The 27158-nt window shown below is 34.1% G+C and overlaps 2 protein-coding genes across 4 annotated transcripts in view; one reads left to right on the forward strand and one right to left on the reverse strand.

The window, feature by feature from the left end:
* The window catches only part of LOC129219418 (SEC14-like protein 2), a 60432-nt gene extending 33732 nt beyond the window's left edge, over positions 1–26700 (forward strand). For all 3 annotated transcript variants that reach the window (XM_054853813.1, XM_054853814.1, XM_054853815.1), the window contains 13 exons: positions 2503–2576; positions 4856–4931; positions 5015–5058; positions 10597–10659; positions 13481–13552; positions 14447–14540; positions 16265–16359; positions 16720–16798; positions 16894–16974; positions 17056–17142; positions 18648–18754; positions 22647–22959; positions 24702–26700. In XM_054853813.1, coding sequence (XP_054709788.1) covers positions 2526–2576; positions 4856–4931; positions 5015–5058; positions 10597–10659; positions 13481–13552; positions 14447–14540; positions 16265–16359; positions 16720–16798; positions 16894–16974; positions 17056–17142; positions 18648–18754; positions 22647–22959; positions 24702–24808 — 1269 coding nt within the window. In that variant the 5' untranslated portion in view covers positions 2503–2525 and the 3' untranslated portion in view covers positions 24809–26700. The remainder of the gene's footprint in view (positions 1–2502; positions 2577–4855; positions 4932–5014; positions 5059–10596; positions 10660–13480; positions 13553–14446; positions 14541–16264; positions 16360–16719; positions 16799–16893; positions 16975–17055; positions 17143–18647; positions 18755–22646; positions 22960–24701) is intronic.
* The window catches only part of LOC129219420 (SEC14-like protein 2), a 218835-nt gene that overhangs the window by 184714 nt on the left and 6963 nt on the right, over positions 1–27158 (reverse strand). The window lies entirely within an intron of this gene.

Here is a 27158-nt window from a genome sequence, read left to right on the forward strand (position 1 = left end):
GTTATTTCCGTCCAACTTTCTACAGCTGCCCGGGGGACAAGCTCGCTCAGTTCGTCTGGATCAGGACTGTCCAACTGGCGGCCCGCGGGCCGCATGCGGCCTACCATCACATATTTTGCGGGTAAAGAAGGCGGATCGGCCTCAGTTTTCCCATTAAAATGAAAGCAAACTGTCTTATAATCCTTCTGTTTCATTGTTTGATAGTTAATAATTAACAACTATTAATTGTTATTGTATGAGAGGTAAGAAGTTATTGTTCAACTTTTTCAAACTACGGCCCGCCAGGTGATCAGTAACCGGAATTCTGGCTCGTGGGCTATTTGCAGTTGGACAGTCCTGGTCTGGATGAAAGATGACTGTTCGAACTAATCGACTACGTGCAGGGCCGTCAACAGGTTTGCAGGCACCTCCAGAAGCCTACTGTGAGAAGCCCGTTCCCAACTACCGTTCCTTTGCTTCTCCATCACATAAATAATATCGTCAAGAGCATAACTAAAGTATTATTTTTTGCTAAAGATTTTCCTTGGATTTAACATTCATATACTGATGCATTTTTTAAAAATAGTTCAATGATACAATCCCTTGCTTTGATCTATGGCTTAGATAGCCATTACCATTCTTAAAGACTGATAACCTCATCGCCAACGGGCCTCGTCCGATGCACTTAATTGAAACAAAAAAGGTTTGAAATAAACTGGTTGGCCTACTTTTGTCGACTACTTCCATTTTTACGCATTCTTTTTATCTCTGAAGCAAATGTAGGTTGTTTTCATTGAAAAATTGGCTTAACAACGTTTCTCTGGACTTTCAGAATATCAGCCCGAAATTTGCTACTTTTTTTTTGTTAAACTTAACATATATTAACACAGTAACTTAAGAAGCAAAAATTTTAAGAATAGGCAAAATGCTGGGAACTTAAATTTAAAGAGTAAGTAAAATTAAACATTTCCTCTTAAGGGGGTCCAGGACACATTTTGAAATTTTTTTTTATTATGTACTTTAGAGTTTTGAAATTTTTTGAACTGATTCATCATTTATTTAATAAGCAAAATCATAACATAAATGAAAAAAAAAATTTTTTTTATTTAAATTTAATTAGTTTTTTTCAAAAAAATGGGGTTGCTTTAAATTGCTATAACTCAAAATATTGTTGGTCAATTTTCAATTTTTTTCCAAAAAAGTATGCACAAATATCTAAGCTTTAATTTTTATTCGGCGATTTTAAAAATATTGATTCAATAAAAAATAAAAAATATTTGAAGAACAATTTCGAAAAATTCAAAGATACTTTTTTTAAAAAAATCATAATTTTTGAAGTAAACTTTTTTTCAAATTCGCCGAATAAAAATTAAAGTAAATTGCTTGAAAAAGATATGCTCCAAGTTTCATTACTTTATCTCTATCGGTTCCTGACTTATAAGAGTTTGAATGCAAGAAATCGGGAAAAATTGCATCATGGAGAAAAACGCGTTTAAAGTTTTAAAGTTATGTACACATTCGTTAGATGCATGCAACAAAAATAACTATAACTTTCGTTCTATTTAAGGTAGAAACAAGATTCAAACGTCCTCTTAAGCAGAAAAAAACGGAGCAATTTTTCAAATTATAAAAAAAAATGCAAAATTTGAGGATTTTTGTGCCCCGGACCCCCTTAACGGAATGAATTTAAAAATATCGATCTAAATTTGTGTTCAACCGCGTGTAATACACAGTGATTTGTTATATAGTTAAGAGGAAGATGATTTCAGTCGAATAAATCCCATTTTAACTGCAATTGCTTCAACTGAAAAACTGTAGGTCAAATTCCAAGAAATTCTCTTTTTCTCTGAAAAGAGAATTTTTTTCCTCAATAAAGGAAGCATGTTTCTTTAACAGTGATAATTTGATTTACAGGTGCGATTACATGTTCAACCAGATAGTAGTCGAGTTAAAAGGGGAGAAAATGTAATTTAAAAAAATCTTGGTCATAAATGAGTATAGTTGCTGCAACAGAATTAGGTAAAATAATTCTGATTTTTTTTTTCTTGTTGAACTTACACGACGATCTGGTTTCTAAGGTATGAAAACATTTCCGCAAATATCAGGAAGCTGACGAATGACAAAGTAGACATTTTAAGGAATTAGATGTTTAACTCCTTCCGACCTTAAAAATGTTTTATAATAATAAGAAAAAAGTCTACTTCTTTTGAAGAAAAATCGACACATACAAACTATATACTTTAACAATAAGATTTTGCTTAAAAACAATACATCAAACCACATTAGAAATATGAAAGCAAGGCGAATGGATGAAATATACGACTTTAAAATCTTTTAAAAGCAAAAGGAGTGTAGGAATAAATTATTTAATTGGATTTTTGCTATATTGAAATATAAAACAAATTAAAGAAAAAGACTTAAGTTATAGGTGAAAATTCTTGCTGAAAATGACTAACACGTCGATAAATTTTCCTGTATTTGTTTGAATATAATTATAAAAAATTTCTTTTCCTTTAACAATAGGTGCAAGAAACAATAAGTAAAGAATGAGTTTAACAAGTGATTTAACGTTGAAGGAAAAAGAAGCTTTTGATGAGGTAAGTACCACTTTTATTCTTTGTAATAATTTCGGTGTATTGATGAAAATTAATTTAATGATATAACTAAACACCATTTAATCATTTTTATTGACTTAAATATTCTTAGTTTCTGAGATAACTCATACTGCACTGTTTATAAATCAAACTATTTATTAGAAATCTGTCTTAACTGTTCGATCATGTTAAAAAGTTATTATATATAATGGCACCTTTTAACTCGGAAATAATTGCTTTTAATCGGAGATTAATAATATGATTGATAATTTATTGTTTTAACTATTGTTTTTTATTAACTTTTTATCTGTACTTGAAGCAGTGTCATAACGACTAAAAAATTCAGATTTAACCTAAATAATACAAATCCTATGGAACAAGTTAAAAGACCTTTACACAGAAAACTGATGGATTTTCTTAACGCTGAAAATTATTTCTTCAGAATTTAGCATAGTTTCTCAAATCTATACTGCTCCAACATATAATTTTAGTAACTTGAAGCTCAGAACTTTAAAAAGTAAAAATCGTGCTGCAGGTCCTATGAAAGGATACACTGTTAAAAATTCAGGAAGATTTTCTGGTAATTGTTACTGTAAAATGGCGGGCTAACGCATCGCTGATTTTTACGGTAATTTTTACCAGAGAAATAAGCGATCCCAGCGCCAATTGGTTGCTGCGGCCTACCAAGGAAACCGTAAAATTTTACAGTAACATTTGATTTTTACGGTAATAGTTACTGGCAACATGGATGCCAGTAACAATTACCGTAAATTTTCCGAAAAATTTTTAACAGTGTACCGTAATCATGAAATACTTGGCAGTTTGATCAATAAAGGAAAATAGTTACGGAATTAACTAACGTAATTGAAACATTTTTATGCTCCAAACTAAACCGTATCAGAATAGATTTCCTACACTCTATTTAATTCCTCTTCATAAAAATAGCATTATATAGATTTTATTAATCATAAAGACCAACTAATTTGTCTTTTATTTTTTATTTTTCTAAAATTATTTAGCAGAGCCAGAATTCTTAAACAGATTTGCCTCGTTACCCCCTGCATTTGGTTTTTAATCTCCTTTAAATTTAGCATACGCTGTGAAATTCTACTTACGTTGTTCCGACTGTAAATTTCATTTGCTAAGCGGGGCCCAGATCTTAAAAATTGGATAATGTCTTGCTGTTCCGTCATAGCATTAAATTTCAATTTCAAACTGACGTATATTTACGTTTTTCCTACAATATTTTTATTAAGCGAAATTCGATTAAAATTCAACGTAAACAGGCGATATCTTGCACACTGTTAAAAATTCAAGAAGATTTTCTGGTAATAGTTACTGTAAAATGGCGAACTTACAGTATCGCTGATTTTTACGGTAATTTATACCGGAGATATAAGCGATCCCACCTCCAATTGCTTGCTGTAGCCTACCGATGAAACTGCATAATTTTACAGTAACATTAGATTTTTACGGTAATAGTTACTGGCAACATGGATGTCAGTAACAATTACCGTAAATTTTCCGGATAATTTTTAACAGTGCAGCTTTCAGTGTTTTCTGTTAAATCCTAACTTTGCATTCAATTTTTATTTCCAAACTAACGTATATTTACGTTGTTGAGCAATCACGACTGCTTATTGCTTTCATTTGACTGTTTTTGACGTTCCTTTGATTTTTCCCACCGCCACCCTCTTCACCATCACCGTGGACAGGCGGGCTCCTCACGATGCTGCACCTATAGCGAAAGCCGTCTCCAGGTTGCATCCATGTCCTGCACACACGCGCATACATACACAACTACACACACACGCGCACACACACACACACACACACACAAACATATACACTTATACACCTACACACATATACACCTACACACATAAACACATACACACACAAACACACACGCATACATACACACACATACACACAACTACCCACACATTCATGCCTGCACACAGACACAAACACATATGCCGACATACACATACGCATACATACACACACATACACACAACTACCCACACATTCCTGCCTGCACACAGACACAAACACATATGCCTACATACACATACCCCCCCACACACACATACACATACCCCACTCCACACTTATGCCAGCACACAGACACAAACACACATACCCCGTACACACAAACACCCCCCCCCCCACACACACAAACACACATGCCTACATACACACACTCGTGATTGCGAAAGACATAATTTGAATTCAAAATGTCAAAATTCAAATTAATTTTCCAACTATTTTTATTTCAGCTCAAAAAACGAATCTATTCTGACGTCCCAGACCACCTGAAAAATGACGTTTTCCTTTACCTGCGGTTCCTGCGAGGTAACTATCATTGACGTAACATTTCTAAAAACCTACAATTGCTCGTATCATTGAAAATTAATTTCGTCTTTTTCTTTTTCCAGCCCGAGATTTCAACGTAAATTTGGCGGAAGACATGCTCCGAAACGTAAGTTCTATTCATACACATTTACGAGCTGTCATGTATGTGATGGCTAATTCAGGAAGAAATTGAACTGCTTTTCAATGCGTAGGGCACTTGATATTATCAAATTTGATTGACATACGGATAAAGAAGAAACTATTCCAGCTAAGCTTTCATGCGTCTTGAAAGCTTATTTTATAAAACAATGATACGTAAAAGGGAAAAGCCTCTATTGGATTTGTCGTTTATAGCTGTAGCGTCATCAGTTCAAATTGTTCAGTGTATCGTTAGTTTCTTTCACAGATTTGTTCCTTAATTATAGGCTTCAAGGTTGATTTGAAAACACACATTCTGGACCCATTTCACGTTCGGTATGATTGACGGTTTACTTTAATAAATAAAGCGTTCTGGCAATTCTACAGCAAATGTGGAGCATTTCAAATGGTCATTTTCCTGACCCAATAAATAAAAACCCGAAACTAGAAGCATAGTTTTGATTTTGATTGATTTAGTATAAAAGCGGCTCCAGTTTTACAGCTATTTTTTAAAAGATATTTTCAATCGGGGGGGGGGGGGGGGGGGTAGACTCTTAAGTTTTTCGTAAGGGTATCCAATTTTGATGTGAGATTAAATTATTCGTTTTGATTACAGATTAACGCTATTAAAAGGAACTATTTCAATGTGGCAGTAAGCAAAATGTGTCTTCGGGCAAACACTTTGATTCCTTTTGGTATTTTTCAGACTCTTTTTCCCATTTTAAACAGCACCTTTGGTATCTGAGCTCGCTTGTGCATCATTAGGCCTTGATTTATTAGCATAACATTTCAATTTTTGCTATCAGGAGAAAAATTATTTCATCAAAAGATTTTTATAAAAGCCTTTTTTAATTATTTTTGTAAAGGCCTTCTTTAATTATTCTTACAAAAGCCTTTCTTGTCAACAGCACACTGTTTGAATTCGCGCTTGCAGTTAGGGAGCCAAACAAACTACGGGGTCGAGGACGGAAAAGTGAAGGGTTTCAATGTCCGTCTTTCCTTTAGGAATAAGTAGCTCGAAAAGTAAGCGGTGAAGGCGAGGGGGGAACAGACTGACAGATCGACCTGGCTACATCATTATGTTGAAAATTGGAAAAATCAAAAAAAGTGGAACTATATGCCTGAAAATGCATTTGTATGCTTCTATAGTCACATTGAATCCTCAATCCCTCATAAAATTTATTTTTAAAAATTTGAGAGTTCCGTTAGAGAGAAAATATTTTCTTAATATAATTAATGTTTAAACATAGCAAATTGGCGAAAAATTCATCATCCATTTTTTTTGTAAATATACATGCGAACCAAGTCACCTTTTGATATTCTACTACGAGCGAAGTCGTGCGGGTATCACTAGTAATTAATAAAACAGTTTATGATGTTATTAAAAATCATTTATTGCTTATATTTACTAAGATATTGAAAACCAAAAGTCTTTACCAGTAAATGTCAATTTTCATATTATTATATAAAAAATGTCTATTCTATGTTAATCATAAGTATCTCCACGCGACGTTTTTGGGAAAATATGAAAGTATATTTGGTTAATTTATTTTATTTATTTATTTATTTATTTTTTTTGCTATTGAGTGTGCATTTTTTTTAATTTTATGCATATTCTTTAAGATCCAGTTTTGTTTACAAAGTTATAATAATTGCTTAGTTTATAATGTGCAATATTTATCCTATTTGAATTGAATAAAAGGTAGGTCTAATAATATATTTTCCGTAACCTCAAGACTTGTGGCTCAAGTCGTTTCATACAATTCAAAGCGATGAATAACTAAACTTTCCATTAGTTGAGACAAGTTTAATAAGAATTAAGAATGGTACTGAAAAGGATTGCGACTTGAAAAAAATGAAACTTTTTTATTTAAATAAATATTCCCTTTTTTTCGTTTCTGAGAATAAATTCACGGCTGACCTTGTTCTGTGAAAAGGGCGACAACCCTCTTTCTCTGCTGGAGGTATTTTTCTTAGCTTCAAACTTCGTTTGATAGAAAATACTTTTACACGTTGAAAGGAAAAAAATCTAACATATTTGTAGAAAAAATAGAATTTCGATCACGAGATCAGTTTCAATTTTCAGTGATTTAATTCGTAACTCTATCCGCCTTAAGGGTAATAACCCTTCAGGCTCCAGTTTGCTCATCAGAGAGGTTATTTGAGGTCAGATGTATCTTCGATCGTAAGAGCTATTTCGTCATCCTACTCAGATAATTGCCCCAGTTCAACAAACAAGGTCCCACAAACGACCACATACCAACAATGTAAAGTAATACAAGTTAGTTAACTGTTTTCTTGAGGGTTGTTAAACTCAGCAACGTGTTGCGGAGAGTTTTTTTTTTTTTTTTTGTATACAGAGTAAATCATTGCAAAAGTTTCTTTTACATTTAGTACATTTTTTGTACTTCATTTTATGCTCACTAGAGCGTATGTTTAAATACCCTGTAATGCAAATTATTTCTGTGTAAAACTTTAAAATAAGACATTAAAATAATATTTCAATTTATGGAGAAAACTGTAAAAAAACCGTGAAACGAAATTGTATTGGGAGTTATAAGATTAACGATATATATTAATTTAACTTATTTTAAATACAGTTCTTCTAGGTAGTTTTTTTATTTTATCGTTATACTACTATAAAGATTATTTTATAAATTTCTGTTCATAAAAAAAGGGTTGAAATTTTGTGCGATCCTAGCATTGATCTTCTGATGCTTTTATTAACGGTCAGGAGTCTTAGTTTTCTTTTAAAAAAGTCCAAGGTTGAAATACGTAATGTACTGCTCCACTTTATTTTCGAACACTTCTGCTTTGAGTTACTGTTTGAATTTAACTTTAAAGCCTTTATTTCACAAACAAATAACAAAATACTTTTTTTTTGTTCGCTTATTCGTATTTTAATTTCGAAAAAATATATATAAAACTTATTTAATGAGGCATTCAGAGCTGGAATGGATCAAGCCCATTTCGATTCAATAAGTGAATCAAGTCGAGATAGGAATGATCTCCTTTAGCTCTGAGTGACTCAAATATTCACTGCGTATTTTTTGCAACTGACATCGGAATTTCGCGTGTTGCGCTTTATTTTGTACGTTAATACACTATATAGGGAAACGGCTCCAGTAACACACATGCTTAAGACATCGCTCTCAGGTAAACTTACTTTTCTGAGCCTTTTAATATACAGGGTGTTTCAAAATGAATAGCGGGTTTTAACATGTTATAATATTTATTACACCAAACTTACAGCCACAAGTGATATATCAAATGAAAGAGAAACTGAAACAGTTTTTTACATAATAGCCTATAAGTGTTCAATGTGAGCACCATTCGTAACTCGGCACACGTCAAGACGATATGCGAGTTCTTCCCAAACTTTGATGAGTGTCTCATTAGTAATTGCTACGGTCCTTAATAAACCCCCAAAGATAGAAATCACACGGCGTTAGGTCGGGTGACCGTGGAGGCCATTGGTAAACAAGCCCTGTCATTAGGCCCCTTACGGCCAATCCAGCGGTCGGGTACAGTTAGGTTAAGCCACTCGCGTACCTCATTATGCCAGTGAGGCGGCGCACCATCTTGCTGAATGATGAAGTTTTCTGGTTCATCTTGTGTCAGTTGAGGGAAGAGCCATAGCTGTAAAGTATCCAGATAAGAAGGCGGATTGCAGCAGAAACATTCCACGCGCATGCGCACTGATGCCAACAAACAAAAAACTGTTCGGATTTCTCTTTCATTTGAAATATCACTTGCGGCTGTAAGTTTGGTGCAATAAATATTATAACATGTTAAAACCCCGCTAATCATTTTGAAACACCCTGTATTTAAGCTTTTTAAACTATTTTTATCTCATGCTGCTACATCTCATCTAACGTTTGGCCGCTTCTGGATCCTCTGAATAAGTTAATTCTATTTTTATTTGCTCAGTTTCGAAAAAAAGTTCCGACTCTCAATAACAGACACCGAAAAATCTGATGATACCCAGTAACAGATAGGATGAGCAATCGATGAGTAATGGATAAAATTCCCTTTTTCTCTTCAAAATGTGCAGAAGTTCTTTATTTTTTAGAACTAAAGCCTTATTAAATTTAAATGAAACACCAGCTGATTTCGTGGTGGCTGTTCATACCTTCCATCACTGCCTTGTAAATACCAACTGGTTCACAAAATTCACTCTGATAACACTAGATGGTTGCACTATATTCATTTGCTACAGCAACATCAGTTTTACCCGCCTAATATTCTTATTATTTAAATCCTAACTTATAACTGTCTGAAATACACCGCCAGCAAAATTTCCAGCCGAGGACTGCAGTTTCGTGCTTCTTAGCACTCATCAGCCCGGCATAGGAAAGTGACCGAGCTGGAGATGGAAAACCTCTTGTCGGAAGTCAAGTCTCTTGTCAAGGAAGCCAAGAGTGCCAAACAAACTGGTAGCTAATATAGAATTAGCGCAGACGAGACGAGTGACCGAAACAATGGTTCGGTTCAACTCGAGGATGGAAGGCAAGGCATGGTATATCCCCCCCCCCCCTATAAATTACTGAACATACCATGCCTTGCCTTCCATCCTCGAGTTGAACCGAACCATTGTTTCGGTCACTCGTCTCGTCTGCGCTAATTCTATATTAGCTACCAGTTTGTTTGGCACTCTTGGCTTCCTTAAGAGGTTTTCCATCTCCAGCTCGGTCACTTTCCTATGCCGGGCTGATGAGTGCTAAGAAGCACGAAACTGCAGTCTTCGGCTGGAAATGACTGAGCTGGCGGTGTATTTCATGTATTTCTGCTTTAGCCCTGGCTATTGGGCGGTAATTTACTGATTATATCTGTCTGTTTACTGGTGTCGCTACCCTATTTCATGTTTTAAAAGCCAAATTTTAGTGAAAGCACTTTTTAACATGAAGGTACCGTGAGTCATTGATTATATTCATATTTACGTGTTTTTCTCCAAAAAATAGTCGCAACAGTCGCAAGCAGCACAGTTTATTCTTTTTTCAAATTTTCAGTTGCAAAGAAACACGTAGGATTATCATTATTTGAATAAAAGTGAAAATTTGGGGGATGTATGTCAAAACTGCTTTGCGGGCCACAGTTGAAGAGCCTTTGCCATATTGCGAAAATTTATATAAAAATGAGGAAGACTTTTCCTTATTATAGTAGAACAGTTTGTAACAATAAATATTCATAAGCATTTCTAAATATTCGTTACATCATTCAATCATACAAATTTTAGGAAAAACAACGAATTCGAAGAGTCAACTGAAAGATTGTTTCTAAGTCTCACAACAAATGAAAATTCTGATAGCATTGAATAAATTGCTTCATTTTAAGATAATAAAGTTTCCTTTAAAAAAAATTACCAAAATATTAACAACAATTGAAATAAAAGGAAACAGAAAGCGATTTTTCTACAATGTTCTGATTTGAATTTGCATAATTTATGAAATTGGAGACGTGTTACTGATTTCTTGATATAGCCAGGTTGAATGTTGAATAATAATTATTGTAATTTTAAATTTTCCAGCATCTTACTTGGAGGAAAGCCAACCACATCGACACAATCTTGACCGATTTCATCCCAGATAAGGTAAGAATTCCTACTGAACGAACTTATAATTGAAAGAAAAAGCAAATGAATCTTAAATTTTTGTTTAAATTTTTAGTATTGATGTAAAAGACCAGCATTAAATATGCTATCATAAATAGTGTTTGGGTTAGAATAATGCATGTACACATGTGGTAAATTTGTTCTCTGTAAACTGACATACGATGCGTATTGATTTTTTTTTTAATTCCCATGCAGTCTTTTCTAAAAAATGTATGCTAGGTAATTCAGTGTCATAATGAAGTAGGAAAAAGAACGTTATGTCTCTGAAAAAAGAGATTACAAGTAAAATATCCTTCAAACAATTCTTCCAGAATGGCTTCTCAAAATTTACCAATCAGGCCCGTTAACATCTAATTGGCATAAATATTACATATGAACTGATTTAGGTGCTTGCACATGGAAGTTGTTTAATTAGAAGCCTCTATATTACATTCTATGCCCGCCGAGAAGTAGGTTATCGATTTTTATAACAATAAATACAACAATAATAAAAAATCTGAAACGTAGCACGTCAATTTACCGCAATACAAAATCGTCACGACCAGATTTGTCACATTTTCCTTCTTCAGTTCAATGTTCATTGATCGCTTGAACATTCTTTCCCGAGTTAAAAAAACAAAATGAATTAAAAATAGTTAAAAGATGAACATAACATGTCAAAAGTAAGCTCTTGAACGAACTTCATTTTTTTTTTTTTTTTCGAAAATTTTAGTACCTTTCAAGTTCCTTTCAATGTCTTTTAAAAGCACAAAATGTTTGTAAATATATCTTCTCAAATCAGAAAGAAATAGATAAATTTATATGCAACAACATGAATTGATGCAAGTAGACTTTTGGTATGTGGATTTTATAGAGTTTAATTAATGTTTTCTGACACAAGTAGAAAAAGTCCCAAACTTGCTTTTAGCCATGGAAAAAAAATAATAAAAAATAAATGAAAACGAAATGAATAAAATAAAAATGAAGTAACGAACAGGATACCCTATAAGTTGGAAAAAAGATATATACTGAATTGCAATAAGCTACCATAACAGTTTTTTTTTCTCTCGAATAAAAAATTTGCCGAATATCTCTAACATCTCGATCAGGAATGACTTTTGGTCCTGGCTAATCACTGTAAATCTATATATGTATAAATGAATGTTTGTCTGTATGTCATCCATGAACTCAAAAACTACCCGGCAGATTTGGCTGAAACTTTTGTTATTTTTGGTACTGGGAATGTTTATAGACCAGTTCGAAAAAAATCCGATCGATAGTTCCTTTTTTATTCCAATTTAAGTCACAATCCATTGGATAAATACGAATAAAATTATCGGCTGCAGAAATTAATTCGCGTGAAAGATCTCATTGATAAGAAGTTAGCTGTTGCCATTTTTCTTGAGTTTGAACAAATAAATTCTTTCTTTATTGTTTTATGGCTTTTCATGCAACGGGGGGATTTAAAACTTTTTCTATTTGATATTTTTAGCGATTGATTGATCTTGCAAACTGCGTGAGTACAAAATTTGAGTATAGTCACGGCTTCACTTGATACCTGGACCGATTATTATGAAAATTGCTATATATATATATGTATTTTTCCACGGAGAAGGTGCATAATATGCTCATTGAAGCCACTCGCCACCAGGTGGCACTGCAGAGTAGCAACTTCTGCCCCGTTCAACCGATTGTCATGAAAATCAGTATAATGATGTATTTTTTTGTTGGCGTAGCAACGCGCGTCGGGTACAGCTAGTTTTTGATAAAAATCCTGACGCATTTTCTTTCTTTTTTTCTTTCTTTCTTTTTTTTTTTTTTTTTTTTTTGACAAATTATGTACATAAAAAAAGTTCTGCTATCTTAGTCATTTCCCATGCGTCCATTATTAATAAAAATCTCTGACTTTCGAAGAGTCAATTAAAATCTTGCCTCATGACTGTATGTCCAGTCATTTCGTAATTTTTCTTCGTTTGGTAAAAAATAAGTTTTATATTTATCTCTCAATGAGTACTTAAAACTCGCCATCTAACAATAAGTAAATAAATACTTTTGTACAAAAAATTAAAAAGTTTAACAACGTCGTTAAGAAATAAAATTTTCTAAAACGTTAAACCCGCTTGTTTCCGTTAGTTTAACTAACGCTAGACGAATTCCTATCGAGTTAAGATTTTAGTAAGTTTTGAAGATAAATTTTTGTTTAATCATAATCATCAATACATAAAGAAACTTATCTGGCATATTAACCCGGTAGATGCCATGTCAGTCAACTGTGACTCTAATGCGGAAATTTCCTTTCAGTCTTTGGTGACTGACAATTTAAAATATGATACGAAATTTAAGAAATGCGTTACTGATCTTGTCAAGAACTTATCATTAAGGAACCTGAATGTTACTTATGGACTTGAACGAAACTATAAATTTTAATGGAAGAATACTTATGGACTTGAACGAAACTATAGATTTTAATGGAAGAATTCCTTCGCTCTCCACGCAAACACATGACTGGGATGTGATCATAAATGTGTGTGGTAGCTAACATGTTAAAAGTTTTTTTTTTCTTCTTACGTATGATTTCATAACTAAAATCAATTACTATCACCCAACGACTCGAATCTTTTTGCAAGCGGAAGATGGTAGACTTTTAAAACATAAAGGTATGAAATATTGCAAAAACTACCCTTCATTTCCAAAAAAAAAAAAAGCAACCAGTAAAATGATTAAATGATTGACAAAACGCGAAACCTAAGAAAATCGTTTAACTTTTTGTAAGACTAAGACATTGCATGATATATGATATGAATCCCTTTCTTCCCCCAAGAATGGAAAATTCGATTCTGACGTCTTGAACAGTCACCAAAATGGAATCACAGAAAGCAAATCAAGAATTGGGGTAACTATAACGTTTTTGTCAGCAAGTGCTTATCGCAACACAATCCCTGCCTACTCGCATCCTCCAGTTCGTCTCGTTCGCTCTAACCTGCTTCGCTATTCAAACCTTTCGGCCACCACTTGTGATACTCGACTGCAACTGCTTGGTTCATTCTTTCAAGAAATCAGTTTTAGAGAAAATATGCGACTGAATGTTAGTAACGCTCTTATTTAACAAGGCAATTTAAGTACTGATATCTCCATAATTTGAAACCGTCAGAAAAAAATGCTTGGAATGGCCGGTTTTTAATTGGAGTCGAAAGCTATGATTTCGAAGATTCAACCAACAAATTCGTCAAAATTCTCTGGAAGTATGATGTCAGATGTTATTTTCTAATTTCCTTATCAATGGACATTCAAAGCATTATTATTCTGAATCCGAATGGCAGTGAATATAATTGCCTTGTGTAATAAGAGTTAAATATCACAAAGCTCTTTCCCATATACCTATACCTTCCCATATAACCAGAAAATTAACATGCTTGTTCCATCCTTAATGAGTTATCCAAAAATGCAGCTTTTGCTTCCCTTCCCAAAGAACCCCTGCTAAATAAAATTTTCTTGCCAAAAATACTGCTTTATTCATCAGCTATTTCTTTTCAGAACAAAAATCTACAAAAGAGCAACGCATTCAAGGCACACAATTGCTAACAAAATATTATGCAACTTTTTTTGCGATGAGATCGAAAACTTTTTTTTTCGGTATTGTCAAAAAGTCGATGCAAATCATAATTTACAAATTTCCTTGCAATTGCCGCACCAGCTTGGCTTGTTACGTTAGTGTGCCTTGAGTACGTTGTGTGTGTGTGTGTTCTTCACGAAATATTTATAGTAATACATTTTCTCGCTTTCTTAGGTAGTGACCAAATATCTACCATTGACACGAATCGGTTTCGATAAAGAGGGTGCACCTATCCGCTACTTTGCATTTGGGAACATGGATTCCAAAGGTAAATTTATTTTCGTAACAAAGTTGTGTGTTAAAGTGTCACGATTTTATTTTTATTTACTAAGTCACTGAAATTTATGACACAGTGTTGTGTTAAATCTTTCGTTTTGTAAAAAACGACTCAAAATTAGAAAATCAGATCCAAAAGAACTTCTTTTTCATAGTTCATACCTTCTTCATTAACATCAAAATTACAATTCTGCTAGCGGCGTGTGTGAAATCTTTGATTTGCTGAGTTTCCTTAGTGAACTGTACTTCCAAGCTAAGTGTAGTATATCTCCATACACAACGAATAGTATTTCATAAGGGAGGGGGGGGGGGTCTTACGGTTAAGTTTCAAGCATAAAAAGTTTGAAACATTGATCTCAAATGTAATATAATAAATGCCAGCATGTCATTAATGTTGGTTTTATTGCATTAGCTATCAATACAAAAATTAAAAAATGAGAGCAAATATGATTTTAGCCAAATCATGCTACACCGATTGTTAAGCAAACACATTGATTCTGTACTAACACACAGTAATTCGTATTCGTTGGAATAGAAATTAGTTATATAGTTATAAAAAGCCGATAAATTCCTTGTTCTCAAACTTAATCAATCGGAGAGCGTTTAAGACTTTATACAGGGTGTAACAGTACAAGCGTTTACAGACTTTCAGGGCAGATAGAGTACACCTAGACGATGGAAAATCACATAGCAATCTATGGTCGGAAAAGCTTTCCTGGCGCGACAGTGACGACACAAAGTACAAGAAAGACAGCATACAAATAATAGGAAAATACATGTTTTTTTGTTATTTCTAATGCAGCAAAAATGCTGGTAAGTTTTTGTCTGTACACGATAGACGTCGTTAAGTAAACCGAAGCGTCAGATGACGGTGCATGCGCACACGCTGTTTTTTTGGCCGCACGGGGGGAATCTTCTGCAAATATATTCTCAAATGCAAAAAGATGTTGACAATTTTAACGAATTTATTGCTTCTCAAAATCCATCGGTGCCTGACTAAAAGAATCCTATGCAAATCATCCTAGAGTTCTCTTTCAGCGCTTATGATTAAAATGACTGATTGACGTTTTGATTTGCAGCAATTTTTATATCAAAAGTAATTTGCTTTAAATAAATTTTATTGTACATATTTTACTTGAACTATACAGCATATACTGACGTTACGTACTATCATCACCATCGTTCTTCCTCTTTAACTTTTATAAAATATTAATGTTGCCTGCTTGCATCAAAGTTCTTTATTTTAAATTACAGTAAACTCCCGATTATCGGCGGTCGGATCATCCGCGGCTCGGCTTATCCGCGGGTCTTTTCACAATTTATTTTATTAATTTTTTTAACGGTCATTAAATATTTTTTAAACTTATGATTGTGTTACTGTTCGTTTTTATCTTTAAATGCGTATATTTTTTTACATTCAATGTTAGTAGATGCAATATAGCAATGTTTTTAGCTATAACTTAAATGTATGTTTGCGTTTTATTCATATTTTTTAGCTATTGTATACAGTAGTATTGTTTTTTACCCATTGTTCGGATTATCCGCGGTTTTCGCTTATCCGCGGTTACCGTGTCACCCTATTCCGCGGATAATCGGGAGTTTACTGTATTTGGATGTTAGTGCAATTGCTTTGTTTAAATAAAACAAACTTTTCGGCTTTGTAACAAAATAAAATTAAAAGCTCATTCTTTGCATTTTTGATTTCTAATCTTTCAGGAATTTTGAAATCTGTAAAACGAAACGAGTGCGTTAAAGGAGTTATCCAGTGTTTTGAAGAAGACGTCGCTGTGATGAAAGAACAAACTACGAAGGTGATTTTTCAATACTTTTCAAAGCAAAATATAAAATTTCCTGAGCGATAAGTTAGTGGGGCTCTGGTAACTTGATGCTTGATCTTTGACACACTCATTTATGTTACGATTGAAAGATGAGAAATTTATAGATTGGCGCAACGCCAATATAACCGGCTATCCTCACCACCTTATTTAAACAAATGGAATCGTTTCAGCGGATCGAAAGTCAACTAACCAGAGCCAGACTAGAAAACTTTTCGCCAAGTTTGTCTCGGTTTTGTTTGCTTATTTTCAAGTAACTTAAAAGGCAATGAAAAGTTTTCATTCAAGTTCGCTTCAAAAACTCTAATTCAGTATTTTTTTTTCTTGATTTTTCAGCTAGGGAAGCCTATAGAACAATGGGTATATATATTTGATTTTGAAGGTTACAGTTTTGCAAAAGCAACGCACAAACCAAGTAAGTGAATATTGTATATTATTCGAGTAAAATTGAATATGGCTCGCGAGACAAAAACAAATTACAGTAAATTTATTGATTTTTTTCTCCTTTAGCTTTGGAAACTTTAATCGCATTGTTCATGGCCTATGAAGCGAACTACCCGGAAAGATTAAAAGCAGCATACATAATAAATGGTACAAAACTTAAATTGATTTTTTATCTGCTTGATTATATCGCTTAGTCTCGAGATAATGCTAAATGTATTTTTATTTCAGCTTCTGTCTACTTCAGTATCGCATTTGCAATCATCAAGCCCCTTCTCTCAGGAGCGACACTCAAGAAAATTACCATTTTCGGAAAAGGTTAGTACCTCTTTTTTTAAGATTGTTGAAATATGTTAGTGATAATTGAATTCTAATCATTACTTGACGTAATTAAATTATGCCATTTGCTCTACAAATAGTTATTTCTCGAATGTATGGTATGGTTCAACTTTTTCATAATGCTAAATTCACTAAAATAGCAATCGAATATATTTCTTAAAACTAAATTGAATTACTCGCACATACAATTTTAAAGCAAGTAGGTCAAAGCTCTTCGACAATATGAGAGACATGAATTTGCGGGACTTACCTGTAGCATTAAATTGTGCCAGCGTGTGGTTAAAACACCTCCAGAAACTTTCAAGATTTTAATAAAGTACACGTGGTTCGATAGCGTGATGGAAGGTGTACAAATGGTATTGACATCATAAAGACGGACAAGAATCCTTTGAAAAAGAGCAGGCCCGAATCTGTAAATTTTAAGCCCCCCTGAAAAACATAAGCAGGGCTCTTAACTACCTACACTGTAAAAAATTCAGGAAGATTTTCTGGTAATTGTTACCGTAAAATGGAGGTCTAACGCATCGCTGATTTTTACGGTAATTTATACCGGAGAAATAAGCGATCCCAGCGCCAATTGATTGCTGTGGCTTACCGAGGAAACCGTAAAATTTTACAGTAACATTTGATTTTTACGGTAATAGTTACTGGCAACATGGATGCCAGTAACAATTACCGTAAATTTTCCGGAAAATTTTTAACAGTGTACTGGATTTCTATGTCACTAAGGGCCGCGTGCCCTTTAAGCAGCATGGGCCTCCTGCACTGCTGAGTCAGCGGGTACGTAGATCCGGGCCTGAAAAAGAAGGTTCTAGTCAAATGACGCTGATTAATGCGACAGAGCACTCGATTACGACGATGCACCGATTATTTGTCAAAATAAGCTGGCAGCTATAGTCTTCGTCACCTTAGCAACGATCTCAAACTTTTGGCAATGGTCATATAGTTTTGCTGTTGAAACACCAATTAAAACATTTTCCTTCGTCATTGAAGCTTTAGGTCGGATAGAGCACTCATCTTGGGAGAAGGATTCCTGTTCGTCTTAAAACGTCAAAACCATTCGTATACCTTTAAGTGTAATAAAAACAATAAATCGGTATTTTCGATGAAATAACCAAGATGTGAAATCTCTTTATTTTTCGCTGAAAGCGGAGAAAAAATCTTTAAAATCATGCCCTACTTATGAAATTTGATAAAGTATTGAGAAAGCTATGGCGTTGTCACAAAAAATACACCTTTAATAAATAATATGTAGGATAACTTATTTTAAAGGTAAATCATAAATTTGAAATTATCTCGATAAATTAGTCTAATATTCGTAGTTAATTTCATGCCGGTGTACTGACATTGACCCCTTTTACGTGGAAACTAAACTGAACATGAGACAAAATATTTTCATCACATTTTTGACATTATCATGTCACATGTCAAGTGAAAGTTATGTGTCAGAGTCACAGAATTTTCATTTCTATTATCTTCGACAGATGGTTGGAAAGAAGTCCTGCAGCGAGATGTTGATCTGGACGTTTTGCCTTCTTTTCTCGGGGGAAAGCGAACAGATCCTGATGGAAATCCTCTTTGCAAAACCATAGTAAGTTGCTCTTTTAATTTTGTTTTTCGATACCAATAGAGATATATTTGTAAATATAGCACTTTAAATTAACTCTGGTATTGTAACTATAATACTATTTACACGTCAGTTGATCAGAACGACGTGAAGAAAATACGAGTAGATGCATACTATGTAGGGCAAAGCGAAATGGTGAAGTATTTACTCGATTTTTAGCGCCACATATCTTGTAATATTTTAACTAACACACGTAGTCTATTCCAGTCAAGAAAAAAAAAAAAAAGCTCTGAAGATGAAAGTATATGATAATATAAGCAATTTTCAAAAATTGATAACTCATATTGTAATATTTTGTTGTAAGTCAAAAATTATTTTTGTTATTATAAAACAATAAAGTTCTTGTTATTAAAATTTGAAACGTTATTTCTATTTTAAGTGTTCTGACAAGGAGTCAAATGCATGAGGAGCAATATGAAATGGTTCATTTTGTTCACTTATTCAATTATTTATCAAATCACTAACGTGCTCATTTATTAACTAATTACTTTAATAATTCACTTGCTTTTCATTCAGTATTTTATTTGCCTCATGAAAAATTTTCCCGGTTTTTTAAGGTGTAAATGCGCAGTCAAAAATAAAAAATAATGTTTCAACGTAAGATTTTTCAGAAAATGCATTATTATCTATGCACTGTCATTTTCAAAAGAAATTTCCAGTTTGTTCATTTTGAAAAAGTTACCCCACCTACTTCACTTACCCCACGTTCCCCTACTACTTTAGAGTTAAATTCTCTTTAAAAATGCTTTATAAAATTAACGGGAATTACGGGAGTTCAGTCTGAAAATGACTCTCAGAGTATTATATAAATTAACCCCTTGACATACAATGACGTCTCGGAGGCGTCATATAGTGTGAACTAATAAAAAGTCAATCTATAATGGTATTTAAAATGCATGACGTCTTGGAGACGTGAAAGAGTCGTAAATGGCACAAGAAATGATTGACGCCTTCAGACGTCAATTACGTCAAGGAAATCCGGAAAATTTAATCGTTTTTGCAAAAACTACGAGTCCATCTTTTTGGAAAAACATTCCAGGAGAACTAACTTTATGTCCTTACAAACCATTATCCAAAAAATATGTAGTATTTAACTTAAGAAAAGCTTGATTTAAAAACTAGGAATATTGTGATTTTGGCCCGATTTTGCTAAATAAGTTAATTTGAAGGAAGGGGCGTGCTACATTACTACCGTTACAGATCTATACATTTGTAAAAATACAAATGAGCCGCGTTTTCCTTGATTTAAAAATAGTGTGTCATTTAGAGCTTGTCACCATTTTGTGACAAATAAAATGCGACATACGTCACGCTGTCAATTACTCAAGGAAAAACAAATACTGACATGCATTGAATCGTTTTCATTGACTAGCTAAATAAACCTGGAAGGTTGCGTGTCATTTAAAAAAGGATTTCAACCGCCGCTTCAGAACAGAATTCCGATAATGATGGTGTCGCGTATCAAAGAAAATGAAAAAAAATTTTAAGTTTTATGTTTTTTCTTCTGTTTTGATATTGAGTTATCTTACCACATAAATTACGTAGTCCTGTCAAAAAAAAAAAAAAAACTTTGGTGAGCCAATTTAGGAGAATATCTTTAAAAAATTGTGAAAAACAGTGTTTAAACTCCGTTTACGGGAAAAATAGACCGAATATAAACCAAAACAGGTTTTTAAAAGGTTTGCCTCTATGCCACATTTGGGGGTTTTCTCTGGAATAATAATAAAAAAAAACCTAAACCCGCACTCGCCATCTGCTCTTGGCACCTATTTGTTCTAGCCCGAGCTAAACACGTGATTGACGTTGCCGAACGGCACATTTCTTTGTTATCATCCAGAGTATCTTTCCCGTGAACGGAGTATAGTTGTAGAGTTTTTTACTATTAACGCTGAGTAACGCACTCCTCTTCATCATTGGTCGCCGCAGGCAGCTATCTTTTTATGCGTTTTGGTGAATAATTTTAAATTACGATGAGACCTAAGCAGGTTTTTTTTTAAAGGTGTGTACGCATTTCATTGAAGAAAAATGATTATTTCACATCAGAAGAGGGAGAGGTGCATGGATTTTTTTTATTCAACGAACTTCCTTTAAATTCTTCTGGATTTTATTTAATATTATTTCATAAAAATGGAACTTTTATTTGGAAGAGGGAAATCAACATAACAATCCGTACCCGATTTTTCGGTCACGTTCCATTGTTTAGAGGTCATTTCATCATTAATGTTAGCCAATACCATAGCCCAATTTTACAAGGTAAAAAAGAGCTTCAGGGGTGCCCCGTACCTAAGTTCACCCTCCCCCAATCTTCTTTTGACCCTCCCACTTTTTTGGTGCACCAGATGCCTTTATTCAGAATCAAGTGAAACTTATTTTAGAATAACAAACAAGCTAGTTCTTAAGTAAGTTGTTTGCATTCAGCTTCAAAACAATGTAACAATTTTATGTCAAGTAATTATTCATCTTGCCAAAATTTAGATAAACAATGACACCTCTGAGACACCAAGGTGTTTGCACATGAAAAGAATGACGTCACGGACATGTTATTCAGTAGCAGATTTTAGGGGGAGCCAAGGGGGCCCGCCCCCCCCCCAAAGGATGAATTAATTTCACTACTTTAGTTATTACTTTTTAATTGACCTTTCTTTTGCATTTTTTTACGTAGTTATTTAAATGGCTTGAAACCTTAAAGATGTCTTCCGTACACATTCAAAGTACATTAGTGCATAATATTCATGTACTTAAAAGTAGATTCATCGACCTAAAGGAATCCTAAAAAAAAATAATAATAAAAAACACGGATATTTAAAAAGAAAGTCATTAAAACTTTGTTATGAAACATTTTAGGTGGCGGGAGGGGGAGAGGCTATTCAATTTCCCGTGCCCCCTCCAAAAGATTTTTCTGTATCCGCCCCTGATGTTATTCTACAATAGTACTTGAAATGAATGACATCTTCTAGAAAACATATGAGGCAGTGAGAAGCAAAGGGATGTAAGTGCCAAATTTGAAAATTTAGAGGTAACCAGTACAAATGATACGGGACCCTCTGATCTGTAATAGAGCAAGCGATAGCACTAGTAGCCCTGGTAGGTGCTGCTATAAATCATGATTTAGAAAAAAATCGATGAAAGTCATGCGTAGGATTCAAGGGCGGATTCAGGGGAGTGTCAAAGGGTCAGCTGACCCCCCCCCCCCCCCCCGTGACAAAAATTTTATTATGATTATAATCAAACTTCAATACTTTAAGTTCGAAAAAATAGTACATGGAATCAATGTTAACCTCTTTTTTACTCGGTTCTGTAAGGTATTTCTTCTCAGAACGTGACCAGACTGTCGGCCTAGAGAAATATTTTTGATGAAAGTTGAGGGAATATGATCCATGGTGCAGATTGAAAAATGTAGAGGGGGGATTTGAAAGGATTTCATATTATTAGGGGGAGGGGGTTGCCCCGTAGCATATGAGGAAGGCACCATCACCTTCAGGGGAAATGGCACCCCTGCTTAACTGATATCTCATTACTAAGGAGGTATAATATGCTGGCCAATGAAACTTGACCCCCCTTACAAAAATTTCTGGATCCGCCCATGGTAGGATTCGAACATCAAATGATTTTTACTCAAAACTTTAATTCATCCACTTGCATCCTTTTGCTTTTCACAGCGTCATATGTCGAGGAAAGCTATAGTAAAGTTATCCTGACTGTAAATTATTTTATTAGAAGGTTACTTATGCTGTAGTAGACTTATTGGTTTGCAGATGATTTTTTTCGCTTGATTTTCAGTGATGCTGATGTTCTTGAAATTCAGAATCACAAGCATACAATAGAGTATTTAATTAAAACACTGTTCTGTTTTCAGGTGAAACATGGAACTTTGGTTCCTGAAGAATACTACATTACCAAAGGTGCAAGTCGACTGAGCCAGCAGCCCGGTGTCAAGAAGTTGGTAGTGAATCGCATGTCCAAGGTTCATGTGATTTTAAATGTGACGGAGCCCGGTTCACTCATCGAATGGGAATTTGAAACCGAAAGCAAAGACATTGGTTTTGGACTCTTTTATAAGATCAACGAATACAACGACAGTGAAAAGAAGGAACTCGTTCCCAAACAGAGGATAGACACCCACCTAGCATCAGAAACGGGGATGTACCAATGTGAAAAACCTGGCACGTGTAAGTCCGAGTTTATCTAGTGTATAACAGCGTTGATTTAAATGTGTGGTACGGGAGAGGGTTGTACCTTGGGATATTGCTAATTTCTAAGAATCTATTTTTAGCAGCCATGTTTTTATAATCTCTAATAGTAACCTTCACCACTAAATGGTGCCACAGTAAAAATCAGCATCAAATGAGTAAAATTGACGATTTTGTGGGAGAAAGAAAACTTCATGACTCATTAGTTAATATTTTCTTCGTTTTAATTCATTTTCTGGGTCACAGTCAGGGTAATATTGACCCATGTTTTTTTTTTTTTTTTTTTTTTGAGCCACTTAAAATTTTTAAGTATAGTTGACTTTTAAAAAAGCCTAGACGACCCAGTGCTATACCCTCCCCCGGCAATTTCCACTCTATATTTATATACTAGCTGCGTTTCCCGACATTCACGGTCAACCTCGGTAATAAAACTTGTATCAAGTGGCATATATTTAGCAATCAAACTCAAATAAATGAAAAAGAAATAGTGCGAAATTTACCGGAACGTGTAGTAGAGAGCAATTTTGTGACTTAAATTTAAATCTCTTCTGAATTTTTGGAATTGCCCAAAAATCTGTCATCGTATTTTCTGGTGAAAAAGGGAGTTAGTTCCCAATAGGGGGCGGAAAATCCGTATGAATTCCTTCGCTCTAAAGGAGTACTGTGCCAATTTTGGAAAATATCTGACGAAAACTGGATTTGTGTAAGGAATATATCTGTACATCGGAGGGACATACAACACTGTCCATTTTTTTTTCCGAAATGATATTGCAGAGTTAAATCAGCTTTTCTCGTGTTTCCCAGAGGCATAGAGCACTATGTCCAAAACCAGTTATTAATTAATGGATGTAGCGTATTTTAAAAGAACACCAAATCCATTTTCACTTAGAGGGATATAACACCATGTGGTTAAAACTACTCTCCTGTAAAGTTATGAAAATGGACATGGTGTTGTATCCCTCCGAGGTACAGATATATACACACACATAGCCATTTTTATACACAGGTATATAGTTATCAAAATAATGGAAACACTGAGACAAGTGTGGTGTTGGGCATCGCTACTCTGCCGTTAATGTTCTGTTAATAAAAATGCTTTTTGATTGTAATCACTCACACTGATGAATCTAGATGGTGATTGAGTACTGTGGTCACTTTTGCTGCTATTGTTCGCTTTTTAGACATTACCATCCGCTTCAATACCTGTCTGTTCCTTTCAACTGAGCTTCTTTTACCGTCCACTATTTTGCTTTGCCAAGCTTGTTTGACCGCGCTGGGTGTATGCTGTCATGACTTTAGATACTGTTCCTCTAGAAACGCCAAAAAGTTGATGTTTCAGTTACACTTGCTCCAGCTAGACGTGCTCCAACAATTTGGCTCCTTTTAAAATTTTAGAGTTCCGACATTTCACGGGCTTGGAAAAAATTCAAGACTTCCAGAACTTCATTTGAGCCACCATATACTACCAGAATATGTACATAGCTACTTATTAAAAAAAAAAAGAACAGACATCTAGTTTTATTCTTTATTACTTACGAAGTACAGTCAAAAATGTCACTTTTATTCACAGGTGTTTCCATTATTTTGATAACTACCTGTACATTGATATATGTATATGATTTTCTGTATGTATGTATTTGAACTATTTCTTCTATAAAACGTATACACCCATTATGCCTAAAATAAAATACCTATTTACGATGCCGTTTTTACTCTTTCAGATGTTCTGGTGTTTGACAATTCTTACAGTTGGATCCACCAGAAAGAACTCTATTGTAAAGCAGTAGTTGTGACGCCGAAGGGAGAAAGAGTTACTGTATTAAACTGAACACACTTGGCATCCACTTGTATGTTCACCTATACTTGTGCATTTTAAACGGCAATACGTTTCACATTTACTACTTTAAGGGTGGAGATTTTCACAAGATGAAGATACGTGTCAAAAATCACAATGACACTGAAAGCATGCTTCTTTTCTTAATCAATCATATCTTCAGAAAGGAAAACTAACGTGAAAAAAACTCAAAAGAACTATTGAGATGACAAATTAGTTTCAGTGTCTTTGATGTATATAGAAATATCCAAAAACATCTCATTAAGTCATTTTTATCGTCACAGAAATTATCAAAGGTTCCTTAATGCAGCAGAAATATTACTTTGCTCAAAGTGACTGCAAGGTTTAAATATGCACAGCAATATTGCGTGAACCAGTCTTCATTTCAACACTTATTCATTTTATGTTTTCATTGTTGAAGAAAAACCGAACTGATCCAGGAATCCAAAAGCTAACAATCACATTAATAGTGACTTTATAATGAAAAAAGGACTCAAAGAGCAATGAACCGAGTCAGCTTTTTGCATAGATGTAGCAGGGCTAATTACTCAACACCGTAGCGACAGCTCCATTTAACGCGCGAATCTTGATGTAAACGGGCAAAAGAGTTGCATACGAAGTTCAGTGACTCGAATGGCTTCGGCAAAAGTTGTTTGCGCTAAGCCGTGCGCATGCGCTTTTCGGATGTTTGCCCGTCTACTTGATGGTCTCAGATGCCCAGGGAATCGGTTTCTCGTTGTGTATTTAGTTAACACTACTTCTATGCTTTTATGTTGTTTCCTAATGCAGTGATTTCCTCATCGGTCTTTAATACTCCAGAAATTAAAAAAAAAAAGCTTTAAAAAAGGTTGATCCAATATTGTATAAAATGGTCAACATTTCGACTCTTATATGTTATACGGTTTTATAGTGGCGAAAAGGATAAAGATGAAACGGTATCTAAAGTACCGAGAGAAAAAAATCACAGTATAATGAAATAATACTGCAAAAGAGACAAAAAGTGCAATGAACCGAGTGTTTCTTTATGCTGCTCTCTAACCCGGTGAATTCCCCATCGATTTTGCTTTCATAAAAAATGATTGATTTTTTTCACACGAGCATTCTACAAAAGACAAGAAAAATAGCGATCCCAAGGAACAAAGTCCGAGACAACTTTTTCTCTACCAACTGTTGCTTTAAGTTTTCTATGATGCTTGAAATGTCTCAATACCAAAGTCTTTTTTTCTGGAAAGTAGCCTGGATTTCGCTTTTGAACCAATTAAAATAACCATGGCAACATCTTTTCTCAGAATGCTTTTCCTGCCCGTCGCTACAGAGAGATTGTGTAAAATAAAAGTTAAAACGTTTTTGGAAGATGGCCAAAAAGCGAATGAATTACTAGTTTTGTATCTAAAGCCACTAATAGGCTAAAAGTAAATTTCTGGGCACGTGCGTGTATCTGATAACAGCAATGTTGTCCGAGTTGTTGTCAGTTATCTGAGTGAAGGTTTTCCTTTAAGAATTTAGTCCATTAGTAACCATAGTGGTTACCCTCTATTTTGTGCATGGATTTGATGATGATCATGTTGCGCAAGTTACTGCGTCATCGACTCCAACAAAGAGAACTCACGATGTGTTTGCGTGTGTTGTTTCTCTTGGAAGGAATCAAAAACAACGCAACTGATTTCAGATTTCAATCTTCTTGCCATTCTAGCAAAATGTAAAAGGATCAGGATAAAATCATTTGGAATTTGGTTTTTCTTAAGTTTTTTCTTTTCAATCTTTTTGATATAACTTTTACTTATATACGTATTGATGTAAAATTACTCAAGGTACATATCTGTGTAATCGTTTCTATGTATGTGTAAATATTTTTCCTTTGTAAAAATAAACATTCCTAAATAATATTTTGTTAACATATTTTATTCGCAAGTTCTGAACTTTTTAACGGATTGAATAAACTAAAAAATCATTAAATGTCCAAAGTCTCCCCCCCCACCCTACCCCCCTCCAAAAAAAAGCCCTTACGCAGGAGAAACTACGTCATTTACATGATCTGTAAAAGCAGTATTGAAGAGTCGTTTAGAAACAAAACCATCTCAACTCAATTTCAAAGAATTTTACTGGAGAGAAAAAAAAAAGAAAAAAAAACGCTCTGTTCATTTAAAATTTTCAAGAGGAATTACTTTTTGTATCAATAACCTTTGGTGAAATACTTTGCTTTCTTTTTTTTAAATTAGCTGTTTGTCTAATTTTGAAATAAAAATAATTTGAGACGAGCTGACTTTGAAATAAAATGCCTTTTTTTTTTTTTTCAATTATCCTTTCGAGTTTTAATTGAATTTAGGTGTTATCTCAATTTTAT

Source organism: Uloborus diversus, chromosome 3 (assembly GCF_026930045.1).
Source record: "Uloborus diversus isolate 005 chromosome 3, Udiv.v.3.1, whole genome shotgun sequence".
In the NCBI taxonomy this organism is placed as follows: domain Eukaryota; kingdom Metazoa; phylum Arthropoda; class Arachnida; order Araneae; family Uloboridae; genus Uloborus; species Uloborus diversus.